The 18,160-nt window shown below is 56.8% G+C and overlaps 1 protein-coding gene across 3 annotated transcripts; it reads left to right on the top strand.

The window, feature by feature from the left end:
• The first annotated feature begins 367 nt into the window (after positions 1-367).
• CANT1 (calcium activated nucleotidase 1) lies at positions 368-16,292 on the top strand. 3 transcript variants are annotated; one of them, XM_019798794.2, is made up of 5 exons: positions 401-503; positions 3,094-3,298; positions 10,535-11,187; positions 12,988-13,191; positions 14,096-16,292. In XM_019798794.2, the coding sequence occupies exons 2-5, from the start codon at positions 3,189-3,191 to the stop codon at positions 14,464-14,466; spliced, it is 1,338 nt and encodes a 445-aa protein (XP_019654353.1). In that variant the 5' UTR covers positions 401-503; positions 3,094-3,188; the 3' UTR covers positions 14,467-16,292. The 3 variants fall into 3 exon arrangements, with proteins under 3 accessions (XP_002918427.1, XP_019654353.1, XP_019654354.1); XM_002918381.4 differs by lacking the exon at positions 3,094-3,298 and having other exon boundaries at positions 368-503; XM_019798795.2 differs by lacking the exon at positions 3,094-3,298 and having other exon boundaries at positions 410-503; positions 10,499-11,187.
• Positions 16,293-18,160: the final 1,868 nt, after the last annotated feature.

Here is an 18,160-nt window from a genome sequence, read left to right as displayed (position 1 = left end):
GCCAGGACACTGCAAGCCTGTAGACCTGCGCCCTGATCTTTGCTCTGGAAACTGATCAGCTTTCCGAAGTGGCCCATCAGAAGAGCCGAGGAGAGGGGCTCTCTGATAATGAGGGTGGCATAAAGGGGTCCCCGTTTCCCCGGCTCCCGGGAGACCACGGGGGTCAACAGCGCCAGGCAAGAGGTCCTAAAATCTCTGCTCGAGAAATGATCCCCGCCTCCCGCTTTTGTAGGGCCAGCGTTCTAGGACAAAGCGGTGGAAGGGGCCTGCGGGGCGGTCCCGGCGCACGTTTGCACCCCTCCCTTTAGTCCCGGCTCCCGTAGGGGCTCGCCGAGCAGTAAAAACTACAATTCCCAGCAGTCCCGCCCGCGCCGGCGCGCAGCCGCGGAGCAGAGGCTGCCGGGAGCGCGTCCCGGACACCAGGCGAGCGCGCCGGGCGGAAGTCGGCTGCCCGCTGGGTCCCGGCCTTGTTGCAGGGAGGCCCCGGAGCCAGCCTGCACCGGGTGAGTGACGGCTGCACCCGTGGCCGCCGCGCCTTCCCTCGCGACGGGCCCGCGCCGCCGCCCTCCTACCCCGCCACGTCCCGCCCCGGCCCTCAGACTCCCGAGAAACTGTCTCCTTCGTCCGACGGGAGGCGGACACCTCCCCCTCTGACTTGAGAGACACCTACCTTGGCTGACTTACGGGACTCTCACTGGCTCTGACTAGTGCGGGACACCTCCCCCCTCTGACTTGTGGGACTCGCACCCCTGTGACTAGTGCTGAACACCTACCCCTCTGACTGGTGTAGGACACCTGCCCTTCTGACTAGTGCGGGACTCCCACCCCCTCTGACTAGTATGGGACACCTCCCCTCTCCTACTCAGGACTCCTGCCCTGTTCTGACTCTTCCCTGCCTCTCTGCCTGTTGTGGGACAGCTTTGGACCCTGGAGGACTCATTCCTTTCCTGACTCACTGGGACAGCTGTCCCTGAGTCCAATCCCTTCCTGCCCCCCCCCCCACCATGATTTTTCTCTGATTGCGGGGCCTCTCCTCTCCCACTAGGGAGCCCTCCCCTCTCAGACTGGTACTTTGTCATACCCGCAGCAGGCCAGCCTCCCCCGACCCAGGCCTTACTTTCCTTCCTTTTGCACCCAAACTGTCCACCCTCCTCCCTCTCTTCCATCCGGCCTGGTCCTCTCATCCTGGGGTCATGGCGCCTCCTCCTCCATCCTTGTTACTTGGTGCCTTCCCTTTGCCCAGTGTGTCCCCAGGCTTGGCGGGCCCCCAGCACTCTCAGTCACTCTCCTGTCTGCCAGATCCAGCTTTTGCCCCAGGGAAACCAGGGTCTCTTAGCATAGCACCCCCACTTTTCACTCTTGTCCCAGAGTGTATGCTTGATGTCTTTCCCTAGTGCATTTTCCACAAAGCGTAGGTTTGGGACCTGCTGATGTCAGCTCTGACTCTTGCTGGCTCCTCAGCGTAAGGACCAAAACCTGGCCAAAGCATGGGGCCACAGGAGGGTCCGTGAAGAGGAAGCAGGTGCTGCAGTCTCTCCTTCCCCTCCCTTTTCAGAGATGTATTGGGACGGATCTCCCCCCCCCCAGTTCCCAGCCCCACCCCACAGGCCTCTGAGCAGGACGGTCCAGCCTGGGCCTGTGGGCACAGCAGCCAGCAGCCTCCCCAGAGCCCCTCCCCAACAGCCTCAATGAGCCCTCTATTCTGGCCTCCAGGGCCCTGCTGAAAGATACATTGATGGGCCAGGCTTCTCCTCTCTGGACTTGGGCGGGTGTCTCATCCTGGGCAGTGGGGGGGACTCCGGTGAAGCGTGCATTTGTTCACGTGGTGGCCTGGAGCCTGAGTAGTCTTGGTGTTCTCACTAGACCTGATCACAGAAGGCATGTTACGACCCAGGGCGGTGGAGAAAGTCCTAGACTTGCAAGTGTATATGAGCCACTTTGTGTCCCCTACAATCCCTCAGCTGAGGTATCCATCTGAGCATTTGATGCCTTCTGTAGCTAAAGCCTTCTTCCCCCTACAACTGTACCCCGCTGTGGTTCCTGCCACACTTGCACAGCCACGTAGTGAATGTGTTGGTTTCAGCTGTTGGTGCAACTGTGCACCTCACCTGCTGTGCTTCCTGGAGCCACAGAGGTGGTGCAGACAGACTCAGAGTATGACAGGAGCAGGCCTTGTTCTGGTGGTGTGTCCCCCACCCCCCGCCCGCGTGTGGCCTCTGAGGTGGGCTCGTGCAGGCTCACAAGTACACGGCCCCTTTCATCGGAGTCTTAAGACCCTCTGGGCAACTGTGTGGCAGTCCTCACGGCAGCCGTCGGGAGTCGCTTTGCAGATACTCGAGTGTTTCCTCTTTCAAAAACAGCGTCTCAGATCTGAGAGAGCGGTCCACCATCCTGAAATGGGTCAGCATCGTGACAGGGACATCATTTCTTTATCTTGTAGACATTTGTGGAATGGTACCTGAGACACTGGAGAGAAAATTTAGCAAGTGCTCTTTTCCTTTCACTAATACTCGGGACTGTGGCTTTAGGAATTTTACGTGGATTTTCCTTCTCATGAGACCAAGACAATTACTTAGACAAAACATCCTGATAATAGGGAAATCTGGGAAGATATTCAGTTCTTCTTTTTGTCTATGTTTCTTTTGACTACTGCTTGTTTATCTGTAACAAGTGCAGTCACTCCCTGGAACTCACAGCTTGGGGTTCCCAAGGAGAGCGCTCCTGCGTCCGTGTTCACCCAGGGACATGCCATGGGGAACGAGGCATGGCGCAGACACCGAGTGCCAGTGCGGAAGTGTCAGATCCCCGCGCATCCAGAACGGCTGCAGCGGGTCCGGCCGGGCTGCGTGCCTTCTGCGGTGCTGACTGCTGTGTCCGGGGAGCCGGCCCTGGGGAGAACAGGACAGAAGATGGGTTCGGGCAGGGGCAACCCCCTGATTTGGGTGGATGGTGAAATTTTAATTGCTCCCCCTTATTTTCAGGCTTTCTGGAAAGCAACCCTGATAATGGGGAGTGTTTTTTGGAATGTGGCTTTCGAGTGGAAGGGTAACTTTTTGCTGAACGTCCTCCTGACATATAACCTTGCCGGTACAGCTTCAGCACACACAGCCGTCCCGTGATGTAAGGAATGCAGACGGTGCCGGGCTCCGGAGCTGGGCTGCCCGCACCGTGGACAGAGCGGTGTGTGGATGGCCCTGGCCCCTGGCAAAGCTGGATGTCTTTTCCCTGTCTCCCTTCCTGTGGTTGGCAGAAAAACGGCCCCCCAAGATGTCCACATCCTGACCCCCAGAACCTGCAAGTATGTGACGTGGCAAGGGGGGGACAAAGGTAGCAGATGGAAGGAAGGGTGCTGATCAGCTGACCTTGAACTAGGAAGCGCGTCCTGGGTTATCCAGGTGGGCCACGTAATCACGGCCGGAGGAAGCAAAAGACAGAGGCAGGAGAGCAGGAGTGGGGGTAGCGGAGGAGCAGAGATGCAGTGTTGCTGCTTGGAAGGTGAGGAGGGGCTGCAAGTCAAGCAACGCTGGCACCTCTAGAAGTGGGGACCGTCTGGGAGGAGGGCTCTCCGCAGGAGCCTCTGCGGGAATGCAGCCCTTGATCTTAGCCCCGTGGGGCCCGGGGCCCGTCCTGCAGGGCTGTGAACAGGTGTGTGGTGTCAGGCCGCCGCGTCTGCGCGGAGTCCACACAGCAGCAGTAATAGAAGTCCCACTTCTCTCGGGTGGTTGGCTTATAAACAAAAATGGCTGAAAAAGAAGTTATCGTGAGCTGTGTTTAACTTGCTTCAGGAAGCCGTCGTGAGTGCCTGCTGTAGGCAGAGTAAGGGGGTGGGAGGTGTGGAGTCGCAGCCTTAAGGAAATTGCTATCTGGGAGGAGGGCCTCGGTTAATCCCTGAAGGACACACTTGGCTACTGTGACTTGTTCCTTCCTTGTTTCCTTCTGCTGCTTACCCCATTCAAATTCGAAATGAAATTTTCAAGTACAGTGCAGCTTTGGCGAGTCCAAAGTGGGAGAATGCCTTGAATCGGGTAACATTTTTGCAGAGCCTGGCCCCCGGTGGGTGTTTGATGTTCACTCCCCTGAGACACACCAGCACTTTCTGAGACTCTGAAGCCCTGAGCCTCTGTGTCACTCTGTGTCACTCTGCGTCACTCTGACGAGTGCAGGGTCAACAGGCTGAGCTCTTTCCTCTCCAGCCAGGAAGTGCACATAGGCAGCGAGCAGAGCAGGGACTCTGAGACCTGCCTGCTCTCTGGACATGAGCTCTGGAGAACCGTTCAGTTCATAGACTGTGGTGGGGAAGGGCAAGCTGCTGTGCAGGACGGAAGGCCTGAGGGGCATAGGCACAGTCTGAGGGGGGAGGCAGAGCCTGACTGGGGAGGCAGGGGAGGCCTCCTTATCTCGGGGCTGCGCTCTTGCTTCCTGCCCCTCCCAGATCCTGGAAGGGAGGAGTTTTGCTCTGGCAGCTGTAGTTAAACCTGTTTGTTCTGCCACCTGCCACACACCTGAAGGAAAAGGAGAATGAGACCCTCTGGCCTGTGGGCTGTGTCAGGAGTGGCTACCACCTTTCTTCCGAGCCTTCTGTAGAGTCCCATGGCAGGCCCGAGGATGGTCTGAGAAGGTAGGGTGGCCGCTCCCTCTGGGGCCCAGGACAGGAGCGTCTCCCTGGCAGTGCCACTCCCCTTGGAGTCCAGGGACCCACTTAGGAGTGGAAAGGCACAGGGTTACACCTTGCTGTTTCAGGCCTGTGTTATAAGGAAGTACTGGTGACAGAAACCAGAAATGTAGGGGTGTCGGTGAGCCATTCTTGACACCTGTCTGAAAAAGAGGGGCTGGGGAAGAAAGTTGGGCCTGGAGCAGCCTGGGTGGTAGTGGTTCTTCTGGATGGCTCTTTCCAAGGACCTTGCCCTGCAGCATGGCTGGTACAGGAGAAAGGAGCCAGCGGGGTGTGATCCCCGGGGGTTTCTGAACGGAGAGAACTGGTTGCAGGCCCACCCGGACAGGCGAGCACGGCCAACCAAAGAACCCGTGACGTTTTACTGTAGCAGCTTGGTTCCGATTTTCCTGGTAATATGAAATCAACCCATTAGGCTGCAGAAGGTGGGGCTACCAACCTTCTTATCAATACAGCAAATATGTAAACTGCTTAGAGCTTTGAGGGGTATGAGCAAGGGAGAGCTTCACACAGGCCCCTCCTCTAGGAGCAGCTTTGTCCATTTAACACTCACCTTCACTGGCCAATTTCTGTCGGTGTTCATAGCTGGAAGTTGGGGGGGGGGTTTGTTCTTGTTTTTAAATAAAAACAAGCTCTCGTTCTGCACAAGATAGGCAGCTCACTGTCAGTTCTGGGTGTGAGCCGTCCTGGGGTTGTGGAGAACAAATGGAAAAGCATCTGATTTTATTCTACAAAATGGAAGTAATTCCTAGGATCTTAATGGAGGGATGAGGATCAAGGTTGGGTTTTGATGCAAAGAGAAATGATTCCAGCGGTGAAAAGGGATGTTCTGAAAGGCAAACAGAGTTCCACTCCACTATCACTGGAAGTGGTCATTCTCTTATTGACAAAAGGTGACGGGGCCCCAGGTGCTCTGCCTGTTGGTTAGGTCTTGGGAACCAGCCTGATAAGGCAGAGCCCCTGCCCTCCAGGAACTCAGAGTCAAGCAGGACGGATGGTGGCAGTACGGCGTGGTCCGCGTTGCAGCCAAGCCACGCCCCGGAAGGAGGAGGCACACAGGACAGTGTGTGAGGAGGGGCATTTGTTCCCAGGGCTGCTGTGGCAAGTTCCCACAAACGTGGTGGCTGGAAACCACACGCACGTGTTCTCTCATAGTGCCGACGCCAGAAATCCAGTCTCTGTGTCGCTGAGCTGAAATCAAGGTGTCAGCGGGTCTGTGCTCCCTTTGAAGGCTCTAGGGGACAGTCTGTCCTTGCCTCTTCCAGCTTCTGGGGGCTCCAGGCGCTTCTGGGCTGTGGCCACGTCACTCCCCTCTCTGCCTTCGTGGTCATGTGGCCTCTTCCATCGCTGTCTAATGTCCCTCTGCCGTGCCTTTTATAAGGACACTCGGGGTTGCATCTAGGGCTCCCTTGGATCACCTCATCTCATGATCCTTAACTCGATCACATCTGCACAGTCGTTATCAACATATAAGGGGACACTGAGGTTCAGGGGTGCGGCCTGGACAGGTGTCCACAGGAGGGAAGCTCACTGGTGGTGGAGGAGGTCCTTCACTGCAGGCATAGGGCAGGAGGGGAAAGGGACAGCAGAAGCATCACTATCACGGCACAGCCAGGGACTGCCAGATCCTTCACTGTGGTCAGGGAGATTGTCATCCCAGGTGGCAGAAGCATCACGCACAGGGGCTTGGCTGTGGGCTACGGAATTGTAAAAAGCCCAGCATTGGGGGGGGGGTGAGGGGGAGCTGAGGAGTTTGTCCCTTAGTGGGACAGCTTTGGGATCTAGCAAAGAACTTTCGTCTGGATTCAGTTTTTAGAAAAATCATTCTCTCAGTTGTGTGGAGGATGGATTTGAGAGTGTCTAGACCAGGGTCACGCACACTTTCTATGGTAGTCTTTGCAGGGTGTAGAGTCCTTCACGTCGCTGCCATGCTCAGTACTTACAGGATGGCCCAGCCACTTCTCATCAGGTTTACTTATCAAGCTGGGCCCTCCGGGCAGGTGGGCACAGGTGCTAGCAAAGTGACGAGGGTGGCAGGCAGACAGGAGCGGGCGATCTGTGCCGAGTCCTGCAGCGTCTGACTCAGCCAGCAGCGTGACTCTGGGAAGTCGGCACTGTTCTGTCACAGTTTACCTGCAAAGGAGCCGAGGCCTAGGGATGCCAGGTCGAGCAGCTGGTGAATGGCAGAGTGCAGGTTGGAGCTGGATGGTCTAGGTCACCAGGAGGCCACGGTGAGATGGGACCCAAGTCTGGAGCCGGGGTACAGACCAGACCAGCAAGGGGGCCTGGCGCCTGCTGGGATGTGAGGAGGCGAGAAAGTGATCCGGCTGTTCCCCAGGATGACCTCTGAGGTCTGGGAGAGCCCTCGGCTGGTCAGTAAATTCCTGAGGGAGCCCGTTCAAGTGCCTGCAGGCAGACGAGTCTCAGCAGCTGGGCCTGCTGGGCCTGGAATTCAGGGGACAGGTGCAGGCTAGGAAGGTGCAGGGAGCCCTCACTGTAGTGCTTGTGCCCCTGGAGACTGAGGTCATCTCAGGGAAGAGGCAGAAGGAGAGGTGGGTGGTGGGGAAGGAGATACAGACTCAGGGCCTGGGGACAGGCAGGAAGAGGAGGACTGGGGAGAGTGTCACCGTGCAGTCTCACCGTCCCTGCTGGCAGGAGGTTTAGCCATAGGACATGGAGCATCCTTAAGAGACTGAGGGGTGGTTCTCTTCTGTGGTGTTCAGGGACAGGGAGGGGGCAGGGTGTCACAGGGCTGGGAGGGGTTCTCCCTCCATTCATTCAGAATTGGGGATTCACCATCGTTCTTCAGGATGGTGAGGGACAGGGAGGGACCAAGGTGTTAGGGGTTGGGGGTGGTTCTCTGTTCACTCACGGATAATCATTCATCCACAATATTTATTGGGTGCTTTCGGCATACCTGAGGGTGTAATCTGTAATCTGGAGATCAGGTAGCCACTCAGGTGGCAGTTTTGGACATGTTTGTAGAAGGTGAAGGAACCAGACGAGCAGGCATAGCTAAAGTGTCCCCAAGCAGTGGGACGGGGCTCTTTTTCCCTGGAACCCCTGGACCGGGGCCAGGCAGCCTGGTGCATGAGATGTGTGGCCATCGGTGCTCCACCCTGGGCCCCTACGTCCTCTGTGGGAAGCCAGCGGGCAGGAGATGTGACGAGATGACCAGTGGCAGGATGGCGACTCAGGAATGGAGAGGGGGCAGACCAGGGCGCAGTAGGATGACACATCACAATGGTGACACCAGGCTACCCCTCGGTGTGACAGCCAGGGGCCGGATACAGGGCTGTGGATTTGCAGTCTGACCAAGGGGGCGAACGGGTCTGGAGCTGACGGGCTGTTGAAGGTGTGGGTGTATTTGTCATTCCTTTGGCGAATGCGTGCGGAGTTTCCACTGTTGGCCCCGCCATGGACCAGGGGTGTAAGCTCGCGGTGGGCCAGCCCCTGCCCTGTGGCGCGCAGGGCCGAGCAGAGGTACTTATACAAGTTGCAGGGGGCGGTGAAGAGGAGGAGCAGGCTGCCGTGCTGGCGAGTGGGCAGGCACGCGGCCGGCTCTGTGGGGGGAGGGGGCGGCCAGCCAAGTCTTCCTAAGGGACATCCAGAAAAGAAAGTGAGGCAGCCGTGCAGAGGCAGGAGTGCCCAGGAAGGGGTGCATGAGGGCCGCAGAGGAGCCGGCTCCGAGGGGCGAGGTCCCGGCAGGGGCCCCGTAGTAGTGAGGGTTTACTCCTGCAGCACACCGTGATATGGTCTGATCTGCTCGTGTGGGTGACAGGGGTCACTGGTTGCGGGGGGGCAAGTAGGTCAGCAGGGAGGGGTGTGGCAGCAGGTGTGCGGGGGTGGGGCTGGGGGGGGGGTGACCGAATCGACAGGCTTGCTATCGGAGCAGCTGCTGTGAAAGGAGAGTGGGGGCCACACCTAGAGGGCTCCAGGCGCTCGTGGTTCAGAACTTCTGGTCATAGTATAATCTCGTGCAGAAAAGGGCATCTCCCAGGGTTTCAGGGAAAGTTTTGCCCCAGGCAGCTGCGAATGTGGTGGCTCCCCCATCACCAGCACTATTTCTGAGGGAGGAGTTGGGGGCAACGAGGTTTGGGGAGAGGGAGTAAGACTTACTTGGAAATCCTAAGTTCCAAATGCGTTAGGAATCCAGGCAGAATTTGGAACAGGAGGTGAGATGTGGGAGTTGAGAGCTCAGCGGCATACAGAAGAGCGATGCCGGGTGGCTTGGGCCCAGCCGTAGTTTGTGAAGGCCTGGGGTTGGGTGCAGCAGAGGGGGGGCAGCGGCTGGGACCCCTGTTTCCCAGCTGAGAAGGCTCAGCCACTGGCTCTGTGGCCACAACGGACCCACTTCTTGGGGAGGAGGGAGTCCTCGCCCAGGAGGGAAGCCTGGGACCAGCACCTGAGGTGGGGAGTGGGAGGGCTTCCCAAGCCTGCCGCCCACCCCCCACCCCGCACGGCACCCTCCTGGCACCTTGCTTGCTCCTTAGAGGTCCCTTTTCTGCACCTGACCCTATGGGCAAAACCTAAACATCGGTCCAAAAGCAAAAGAAGGAAAGGGCTGGCTTCCACGTGGAACCATTGCCATGTTTTTCCAGCCTCGGCGCCAGCGGCCTGTGGCGTGGACGGGAGCTCCTCAGTGGCCCCTGCACAAAGGCTGCATGGACTGGGTTGCAGGGGAGGGGCCCCGGTGGTGCAGCGCTGCCCAGTCCCCACCCTTCCCGCTGCCACCTGGCAGTGAGAGGAGCATCTGCCCCTGAAGTCCCGTTGTTGGTTGTTTGGGGGCAGGCGGCAAAAATGGGGGACCGTCCCAGGCCGGGACGTATTGAGTCACAACTGAAGACAGAGCCCGAGCGCCGCAGCCCAGGGCTGACGCTCTGCTGGTTCTGCTCCCCCAGCTTGGCATCTGCCCCGAGACAGACGCTGGCCTGGCGCCTCTGTGGCCATGCCGACCAGGCTGCGTGGTTTGTGCTGGGGACGTAAGCTGGGGCAGGTGGTGAGAAACTGCACTTCCTGGCCGCCGCCACCCAGCTGTCCTGCTGCACCTCGGGAGCGGGCCAGGGTCCCAGGCCAAGCCAGGCCCCAGTTGAGGCCAGCTGTCCCTCGGGGCCAGTGTGCTGATGCTGGGCTCCAGGCCATGAGGGCTGGTCAGACACTGGTCCCTCTGTCATTTACGTTAATAGAAGGGCGCCAGAGGAAAGACTTTGCCAATTTCTGTTTAGCCTAAATCTGTCTTATACTTACATTAATGTTACAGAAACCTTGCCCAGGAGGAAGTCAAGACTCGCTGGGTGAGCATACGTCTGCTCTGTGTGCTATCTCCTAGGAGTGCGGGACACAGTTGGACAAACACACTGATAGCTGTGTAACATGGTGTTGGGGGGGTGGCAGACACCAAGGAAGGGGATATGGGGGTGCTGTTGGGAGCAGAGCCCTCAGGGAGAGCTTCTCAAACGAGGTGACATTCGATGAGCGTACACATCTGGACCCTGTGCTGCCCTGGCCCGTCCAGACCCCTCAGCACCCCCACTCCCTCCCTCACCCCCTGCTGCGCCCTCTTTCTGAGCTGGTAAAGCACCAGCCTACACAGAGCTTGCCCTCACTGAGCTTTCTTCTTGCCAGTTGAGACAGGAGATGGAATAATTTTGCTTTGAAAAGACTTCTCACCCTGCTGAGTAAGAGTAAATAGAGATGGTGCTGGAGTCAGGGTTTAGTTAAGCCAAGGAAATAGTAATGGCCACAAAGTGTGACGGTGCCATTCTGGATAAGGCAACCTTCAGGCTCTGCACCTTCAAGTAATTGGGAAGCCTCTGTGCTTTGCAGGTCGCTGACCCCTGTCCTCTCTGTCTGGGTGTCCAGGTCCCGCCTGCCCTTCAGTCTGATGCCCGTCCAGCCCTCCAACCACCTGGAATGGAATGAGCCTATGCATGCCCTCCGGATAAGTGTGGGGGGCCTTCCGGTGCTGGCGTCCATGACCAAGGCCGCGGACCCCCGCTTCCGCCCCCGCTGGAAAGTGATCCTGCCGTCCTTTGTGGGCGTTGCCGTCCTCTGGCTGCTCTACTCCCACCGCCCACCCCCAGGCAGGCCCCCTGCGCCCAATGCCCACAGCTGGAGGCTCAGCCAGGCAGCTGCTGACCGGTACAATGACACGTACCCCCTGTCTGCCCCCCAGAGGACGCCGGGCGGGACTCGGTACCGAATTGCAGTTATTGCTGACTTGGACACAGAGTCTAGAGCCCAAGAGGAAAATACCTGGTTTAGTTACCTGAGGAAGGGCTATCTAACCCTCTCAGACAGCGGGGACAAGGTGGCTGTGGAGTGGGACAAAGGCCAGGGGGTCCTAGAGTCCCATCTGGCTGAGAAGGGGCGGGGCATGGAGCTGTCTGAGCTGATCGTCTTCAACGGGAGACTGTACTCCGTGGACGACCGGACAGGAGTCATCTACCAGATCGAGGGCACCAAAGCTGTGCCGTGGGTGATTCTGTCCGATGGCGATGGGACGGTGGGGAAAGGTAAGTCAGACCATCTCCGTCTCCCGGCTTCGCCTGGGGTGTCAGGGGCAGGTTTCGGTTGACTGCCAGTTTGGTTTGTGTATGTGCGTGGTAAAGCATTCACGCGACCAGGAGGAGGGAACACCGGGTAGAGGCATCTCCCTCCTGCTTCTGACCCACGGCCGCCCCGTCCCAGAGCTGGCCTTACACTGACGCAGGCCCTACGGGTCCTTTCCAGGACAAGGTTGCGCGCCCTGTCCGCTGCTGCTCTTGGCACTTCCGGGAACGCGGCCCTTCTTGTATCTTCAAAGGTATCTTCAGAGCACGTGGAAATGACAGCCTCCAAGCATCTTACCTTTAAAGCCATGGTGTCAGATTGCTCCCATTTTGAACTGAGACTTTATTGGAAAGGCAAACTACGCTGTGTAGCACTCCTTTCTGAACATACAGCAGAAGGAGTGTCTGTGCGTGCGTGGCAGTGACTGCACTTGAGTGGGATCCGAGCTTGGAAATCCTCTGTGACCCACTGCTCTGCCGTGTGCTGGAAAGGAGTTATGGCTTTCAGGCGGCGGGGAGCACAGAGCTTCGAGAGGGAGCTGGAGTGGCCCAGAGCCCCAGACGGGCAAGGGGCAGGGAGGTGCTGGGCACGAGCTGGAGAGTTGACGAAGGCTCCACGCTTGCCTGTGCTCCCCACGTGGGTCTGCACCCTTCGGGGAGCTAAACGCTGCAGGCCCCTCTCAGGTCAGAGGAGTGGCAGCAACTAGCGGGGCCTGTGGGGCACGCGCTGTCTGCCAGCCCTCCGTGCAGTGACGAGACCCCTTCAGTGCTCACCCACGCCTGGGGCCAGGGGCAGGGGACCGTCTGGACGTAGGGTTCGGAGAAGACATTGGTTGCCCAATTCCTGCCTTAGTCCGTCAGCGTTCACGTGCAGCCGTTGTAGTTCTGCTCTTTCCTGTCGGGTCAGGGGGGAGTAGAATCTTGGGTTGTTTGTGGTTGGGTCGTCAGAGAGGGTGGGACCACAGGAACTCAGCAGGTCCCTGCAGAGCCACCTGCAGGAAAGCATTCTGCAGCCTGCTGCCGTTTCTCAGGGCGGGCTGCAGCCCTGGGTCCTCAGGGCCAGCAAGAAGCTTGCAAAATATCTGGGAAAGCAAGCGCAATTTAGAACACAGGGTGCGTGGGGATTAGCATCCCACACAGCCTGAGTGCTCTGCAGCCTTCAGGTGGACTCACAACAAATGAACTGTCTAAGAAGGTAAACACATTGATCGGAGTGGACTCTGAGCCCCCACCAGCCCATCTTAGCTCTGGCTCCTGGCCCTTCCCCTCCTCTCAGTGGGCGCCAGGCACCGTTGTGAGGACCCACTCTCTGCCCTGATAATAACCCAAGCGCTTCCTCTTGCCTGGGGTTGGAGGCGGTCGTGAGGTTGGGGCGTACAGCTTGAGAAATAGAGCTTGGGGATCAGAGGAGATTGACGAGTGGCCAGCTGGGCCTTGGAGAGTGGAGGGGCAGGTGCAGCGCCGGTGGCAGGAGCCATCTGAATCCGTTTAGGAGAGGCTGTCCCAGCAGCGGGTTCCTGGATTGAGTGGCCAAAGAGAATGTGACAGGTCCTAGAGGGTGGGGAGGGGGGAGAATAGAAGGCAGAGGGCAGGTACCCAAATACCCTCTGGGAATGGAGCCTTGAGCCAGACTCTCATCATTGCCTTGCGGGAGGTCCAGCACGGGTGACCTCTGATGCCCAAGGCTGCCGGACCCCGCAGGAATCTGGGGAGCAGAGGCGTGGCTGTCACCTCAGGCACGCTCCCTCATCTCCTTGTCCCCAGGCTTCAAAGCCGAGTGGCTGGCTGTGAAGGACGAGCATCTGTATGTGGGCGGCCTGGGCAAGGAGTGGACCACCAGCACGGGGGAAGTGATGAATGAAAACCCAGAGTGGGTGAAGGTGGTGGGCTGCAGGGGCAGCGTGGACCACGAGAACTGGGTGTCCAGCTACAACGCTCTGCGGGCCGCTGCAGGGATCCAGCCTCCAGGTAAGGGACCACTCCCGCCGGCGGGGGGCCTCTGACGGATGCTAGTGTGCTGGGCGTGCTCTTCCTCCGAGCATTTGCTTCCGAACTCAGCAGTGTCGTTTCGGGCTCAGTTTTGATGATTTCTGTCTGTGATGGCTGCTTCCAGCTGGCCAGTGGCTTCTGGGGACAAATGAGCCATTTGTTCTTCACTCTCCCCGGCAGATTGCCTCCCGCTGTCTCAGGCCGCAGCCCCCTCCCACCCGAGCTCTCTGGATGTTACCTAAGGGCAGGGCTTGGGCCTCGCTTCTGACCCAGTAGAAGCAAGGTGGACAGAGCTTGGGCTCTTCGCCTCACCTTCCAAGAGCTGTTGTGGTGTGTGGTGGGAAGTCATGGTGCTTGGAGCGGTCAGGGAGCTCTAGGCCTAGGGGGCATGACACTGAGGACATTGCTTTGCCGCCAGATAGAGGGCATGCTACATCCTTTTCAACTTCAAGGCAGCCTCTCCCCCGACCCCGATCTCTGCCTCACAAATCAAACCTGCTTGTTTAATTCGCTCCCTTCCCTGGCCCGCTCTCCGTGCTCCTTGGCACCAAGGAATCAGAAATGCAGACAGAACTCATGGCCACAGGTGACCAGATATGGGGCATCAGGGACAGAATGGCCTGTGTGGTCTTTGTTACTCTGGTAATCGAGAACAAGGGCAGGTGGAAAGGCCTGTAGGACAGAGGGAGGTCTGAAGAGGATCGAGCAGGCACGCTGCCCCAGCGGATGGGACAGGCCACCTCGCAGCGTCGGCAGCGTGAAGCCCGTGCGGGGAAGGAGGCCCCACGGGCACGCTCTTGTCTGGCGGACAGTCCTGCCCGCACAGGGCGGGGCCGGGCCGCCGGGTGGTCTGGTGACCTGTGGGTCTGTCGTGTGTCCCCAGGCTACCTCATTCACGAGTCTGCTTGCTGGAGTGACACGCTGCAGAGGTGGTTCTTTCTGCCGCGCCGGGCCAGCCACGAGCGGTACAGCGAGAAGGACGACGAGCACAAGGGCACCAACCTGCTTCTGAGCGCGGCCCAGGACTTCGGCGACATCTCCGTCAGCCACGTGGGGGAGGTGGTCCCCACGCACGGCTTCTCCTCCTTCAAGTTCATCCCCAACACCGATGACCAGATCATTGTGGCCCTGAAGTCTGAGGAGGACAGGGGTAAGATCGCCACCTACATCATGGCCTTCACGCTGGACGGGCGCTTCCTGCTGCCGGAGACCAAGATCGGCAACGTGAAGTATGAAGGAATAGAGTTTATTTAAATTTACAAAACTCAGACCAGCAAGGCCCAGAGGTGGACAGTTTTCAGCTCCATCAGGACTCAAATTTTATAAAAACCAGATGACTGCACTTTTCTGTGGTGTTTTATGTTGCTTTTTTTTCCTTTTTGGGGGAGGTGTGTGCCTGGTTCAAGGAGTTCAGTCAGCCCCAGGGTCCTGGAGCTGCAGAGCCTGGAGTCCTCAGCTCTGGGAAAGGGTCCTGGTGCCCAGGGTGTGCCGACCGGTGTGTGCTCTGCCATCTGGTGGTGGGAGCTGGTCCCTGCAGGCATCCTAACCTGGGGGCCCTCTGTAACCTGGCTTCGCACTTCCATCTGACCTCCCTTTCTCCTCTGTTTGTTCTTCCCTTCAGTGAATGTTTCTTGAGCTCCTTCTATGTGTCAAGCCCTGTGCCCCCTCTAGGAGCTAAACTGCGAGTCCAAAGTGGACCTGCCTATCAGGAACTCCTGGGCCAGCTCCTTTTCTTCCTTCTTCGTGAACCTCATGCATTAAATCCACTTCTCCAGGTTCCTGGAAAAGAATCTGTCTATACTGCAGAGAATTACAGGGATGTGTGGGTGAGGGCAGACCTCCAGGGACATATCTACCCAAATTCTGCAGGAAAGGACACAAGCTCGCTCGTTTGTTCTCAGCCTCACATCAGACAATCTCCACTTCATGTGACCGACTCCCGTTTTTCCCTTCAGGAAAATTCTGTGGCCATGCAGCACTTTGAAGTTGTAATTATTAACTTATTTTAATTAAACCAATTTCCTTTCTCGGAATCACCATCTGATCACACAGAGTGAGTCTCATAGTTAACTTCATTCCCGGCAGTGGAGGAGTTTGGAATCAAGTTCTCACAGTTGGTCTGACAAGTTTTTAAGCGTTTCCGAGTCTTTGGTCAAAGGATACAAAGATAAAACATTGCTTTTTATGAACAACTATCAGAAGTTGTCATGCCTTTAAAGACTTCCACAAATGATTATCTTTTACTTCTGACCCTACGTTCCGCCACACCCACCCTGGGTCCCAGGCGCTGGGCTCAGTGCTCGAGATGTCAGCGGGGATGCTCATCTGGTCCCATGGCTTCTGTCCCCTGACCTTTTATTCCCCCTTCCCGGGGAGCTTTGCAGTCTCTTCTCTGGAAACTTCGCACAAACCCTGCTTGTCTGCATCCCTTGGCCTCTTCTCCATGCTCCAGGGCAGAGGCAGAGAGAGGGTTTAGGACAGGTCAGCCAGGATTGGAGCCAAGTAGGACCCCACCATCAGCCCACAGCGCCCCTGCCCTGAAGCAGTGCCCCTCTCCCCTCAAGGGGATGTGGGGTGCCGTGATGGCCCAGGAAGGGCCATCAGACTTTTCTCAGACTCTAATACAGCTGCTAGGAAGGAACCCAGTGAGGATCCCTCTTGCACTGCTGTGTGTTTCTTCCACTATAAAACATCTAGCGAAAGAATGTGACACGTTTCTCTGGAACTCAGCTCCCGCTGGACATAGCGTGGAAGACCCCAGTCTTTTCTGACTTTGCCTGGCCGGACTCCCTGACTCATTTTCTTGATAAATGTCACTGATGTTGGGGCTCTGTGAGTTTTTAAGACAGAGGTGAAATTAGGACAGAGGACTTGGGACAGTCACTAAGTTGAGACCTTTCTGATGGCACCTCAGCCATGGCCTAGGTGCCCTGAAGAGCATTTTCACCGTCAGTGATTTTTGACTCTTTTAAAGGTAGACATTTTTTCGTTTCTGTATCTGCTGCTGTCAGCATAATGATTGTGTTCCTTCCAACTGGAGCCATTGTTTTGTAAACAATAAAGTGCCAGAGGGGCTGTGAGCTCTCTTTGTCTCCTGGTCTGTGTTGGCTGGGGGCCAGGGGACTGGCAGAAATGCCAGAGCCTGGTGATTCACAGGACGGCCCCCTAAAGGGTGTGCTCTGTCCTTCTGTTTTGGGGCTGGGGTCTGACATGCCATGGGAGTTCATGGAACAGGCACCATTGCAGACGGGGAAAGACTTTTCTGAAAATGAATTATCCAGTCCCAACTTTTTCTGAACCTGAAGAAACTCTTTTGGTCATGGTGGTTAAGAATATAGGCTGTGAAGGCACTCGCAGACTCGTCTTGGCCCCGACATTGGCGCTGTGTGACCTGGGACACTACCTAACTTCTCTGTCCTTTTGTTCTTCATCCGTGAAGGGAAGTTGCTCTCGTGAGTAGCCCCCAACACTTGCTTAGTGTGCACTCGTGCACTCCGTGGCTGCCCGTGCAGTGGAGCGCTCCGGATTGGGTGATGAGGAAGATCCCAGGAAAGAGGTCTAGATCCGTTAGGGCTTCGTTAGCGTGTCTGTGAAGCTGCAGGGATGAGACTGTTCCCAAGGGCGTGCAGGATCCCAGGACGCTCTACGTCGAAGCCTCGGGAGCACTGGAAAAGGAGGGGCTAATGAAGAAGAGAAGCCTGAACTGGAGTAGGAGAGACCACGAGAGTGTCATGTCTTGAAGCCAGGTGTGCCCGCAGTTCCTTTTGTGTCTTCAGACCCTCCCTGCCCCTTCCCCTCCCCGCCCTGCTCTGGTCCCCAGAGGCTGACCTGAGTGAGCCTCATCTGAGCCCTCTGCGATGACCCTGACCGGCGGGAGGGAGGAGGGCGAGCTGGGGGTCCCCGATTCCCTCCTGCAGGGTTGCCTCCCGCACAGTCTCACAAGGCGAGTCCCTCTACTCTCTCAACCTACGCTCCAGTGACTGCTCCCTGCCTTGCACCTTCTGGCCGGAGAGTGGTCTGAGCTCCACATACCACTCTACCCCTTGTGGTGTCCCTACCCTGCTCACTCACACCCTGTAAATAGCCCCTTTTTTGAAGCCTCCTTAGTGACCTCAGTTTGAAGCCATTTGTTTCCTGCGGGGAGCCGGACCCATCAAGTACCACAGGGAGGTCAAGTAAGGAGGTCTGGAAGTATCCGTGGACTGAGCAATAGGAGGACCTGGCGTTCTTGGCAATCCTGGCGAGAACCGTTCCAGGAGAGCCGTGAGGGAGACTCCAGAGTGCGTCAGTCTGGGGCGGGACCAGACAGGGAATTACAAATGGAGGAGCAAGGAGCTGAAAACCAGCCCTCGGCCCTCTGAGCCTCTGGACTCACACAGGTGGTGACTTTGGTCTATAGGTTACTCTCATCTGTTCAGCACATAACTGATCAGCAGAAAGAAAACTCCCGAAAGCCACGTTGGAACTGAGTGAAAAAAGGTGACGCTAATTTCTTCCTAAATGTTAATCCTGTCATGTGCACTTTAAATTCGTAAGTTTCAAGGTAGATTATACCTTAATAAAATTGTTTTAAAAAATCTAAATAAAACAAAAATAAAATGCCTTCACACAAAGAAAATTCTGAACGCAAATGGTTTTACTGGTGAATTGTACCAAAGATTTAAAGAAGAAATGATACCAAGCCCACACAAAATTTTCCATGATTTTGGACACTTCCCCACTCATTTTATGGGGGCACCACTATCCTGATACCAAAACCAGAGAAATATATTACAAGAAAAGAAAAATCTAGACCAGTTCCCTCATGAACATAGATGCAAAAATATTTGGCAAAAGTTTAGCCGGTTGAATCCAGCTGTATATAAAAGTGAAAATAACTCATGAGAAAGCATGATTTACTCCAGGAGTGCAAGATTGGTTTAATATTCTAAAATCAATGTAATCCACC

This window comes from Ailuropoda melanoleuca, chromosome 13 (genome assembly GCF_002007445.2).
Source record: "Ailuropoda melanoleuca isolate Jingjing chromosome 13, ASM200744v2, whole genome shotgun sequence".
Lineage (NCBI taxonomy): Eukaryota > Metazoa > Chordata > Mammalia > Carnivora > Ursidae > Ailuropoda > Ailuropoda melanoleuca.
Note: the sequence above shows the minus strand (reverse complement) of the source record. Positions and strands in the feature narration are given on the sequence as shown.

Coding starts and splice junctions, on each gene's coding strand:
- CANT1 (XM_019798794.2), top strand. CDS start 3,189: ATGGCCCTGGCCCCTGGCAAAGCTGGATGTCTTTTCCCTGTCTCCCTT. Junction 3,299..10,534: donor CTGACCCCCAGAACCTGCAA/GTATGTGACGTG, acceptor CTGGGTGTCCAG/GTCCCGCCTGCCCTTCAGTC. Junction 13,192..14,095: donor TGCAGGGATCCAGCCTCCAG/GTAAGGGACCAC, acceptor GTGTGTCCCCAG/GCTACCTCATTCACGAGTCT.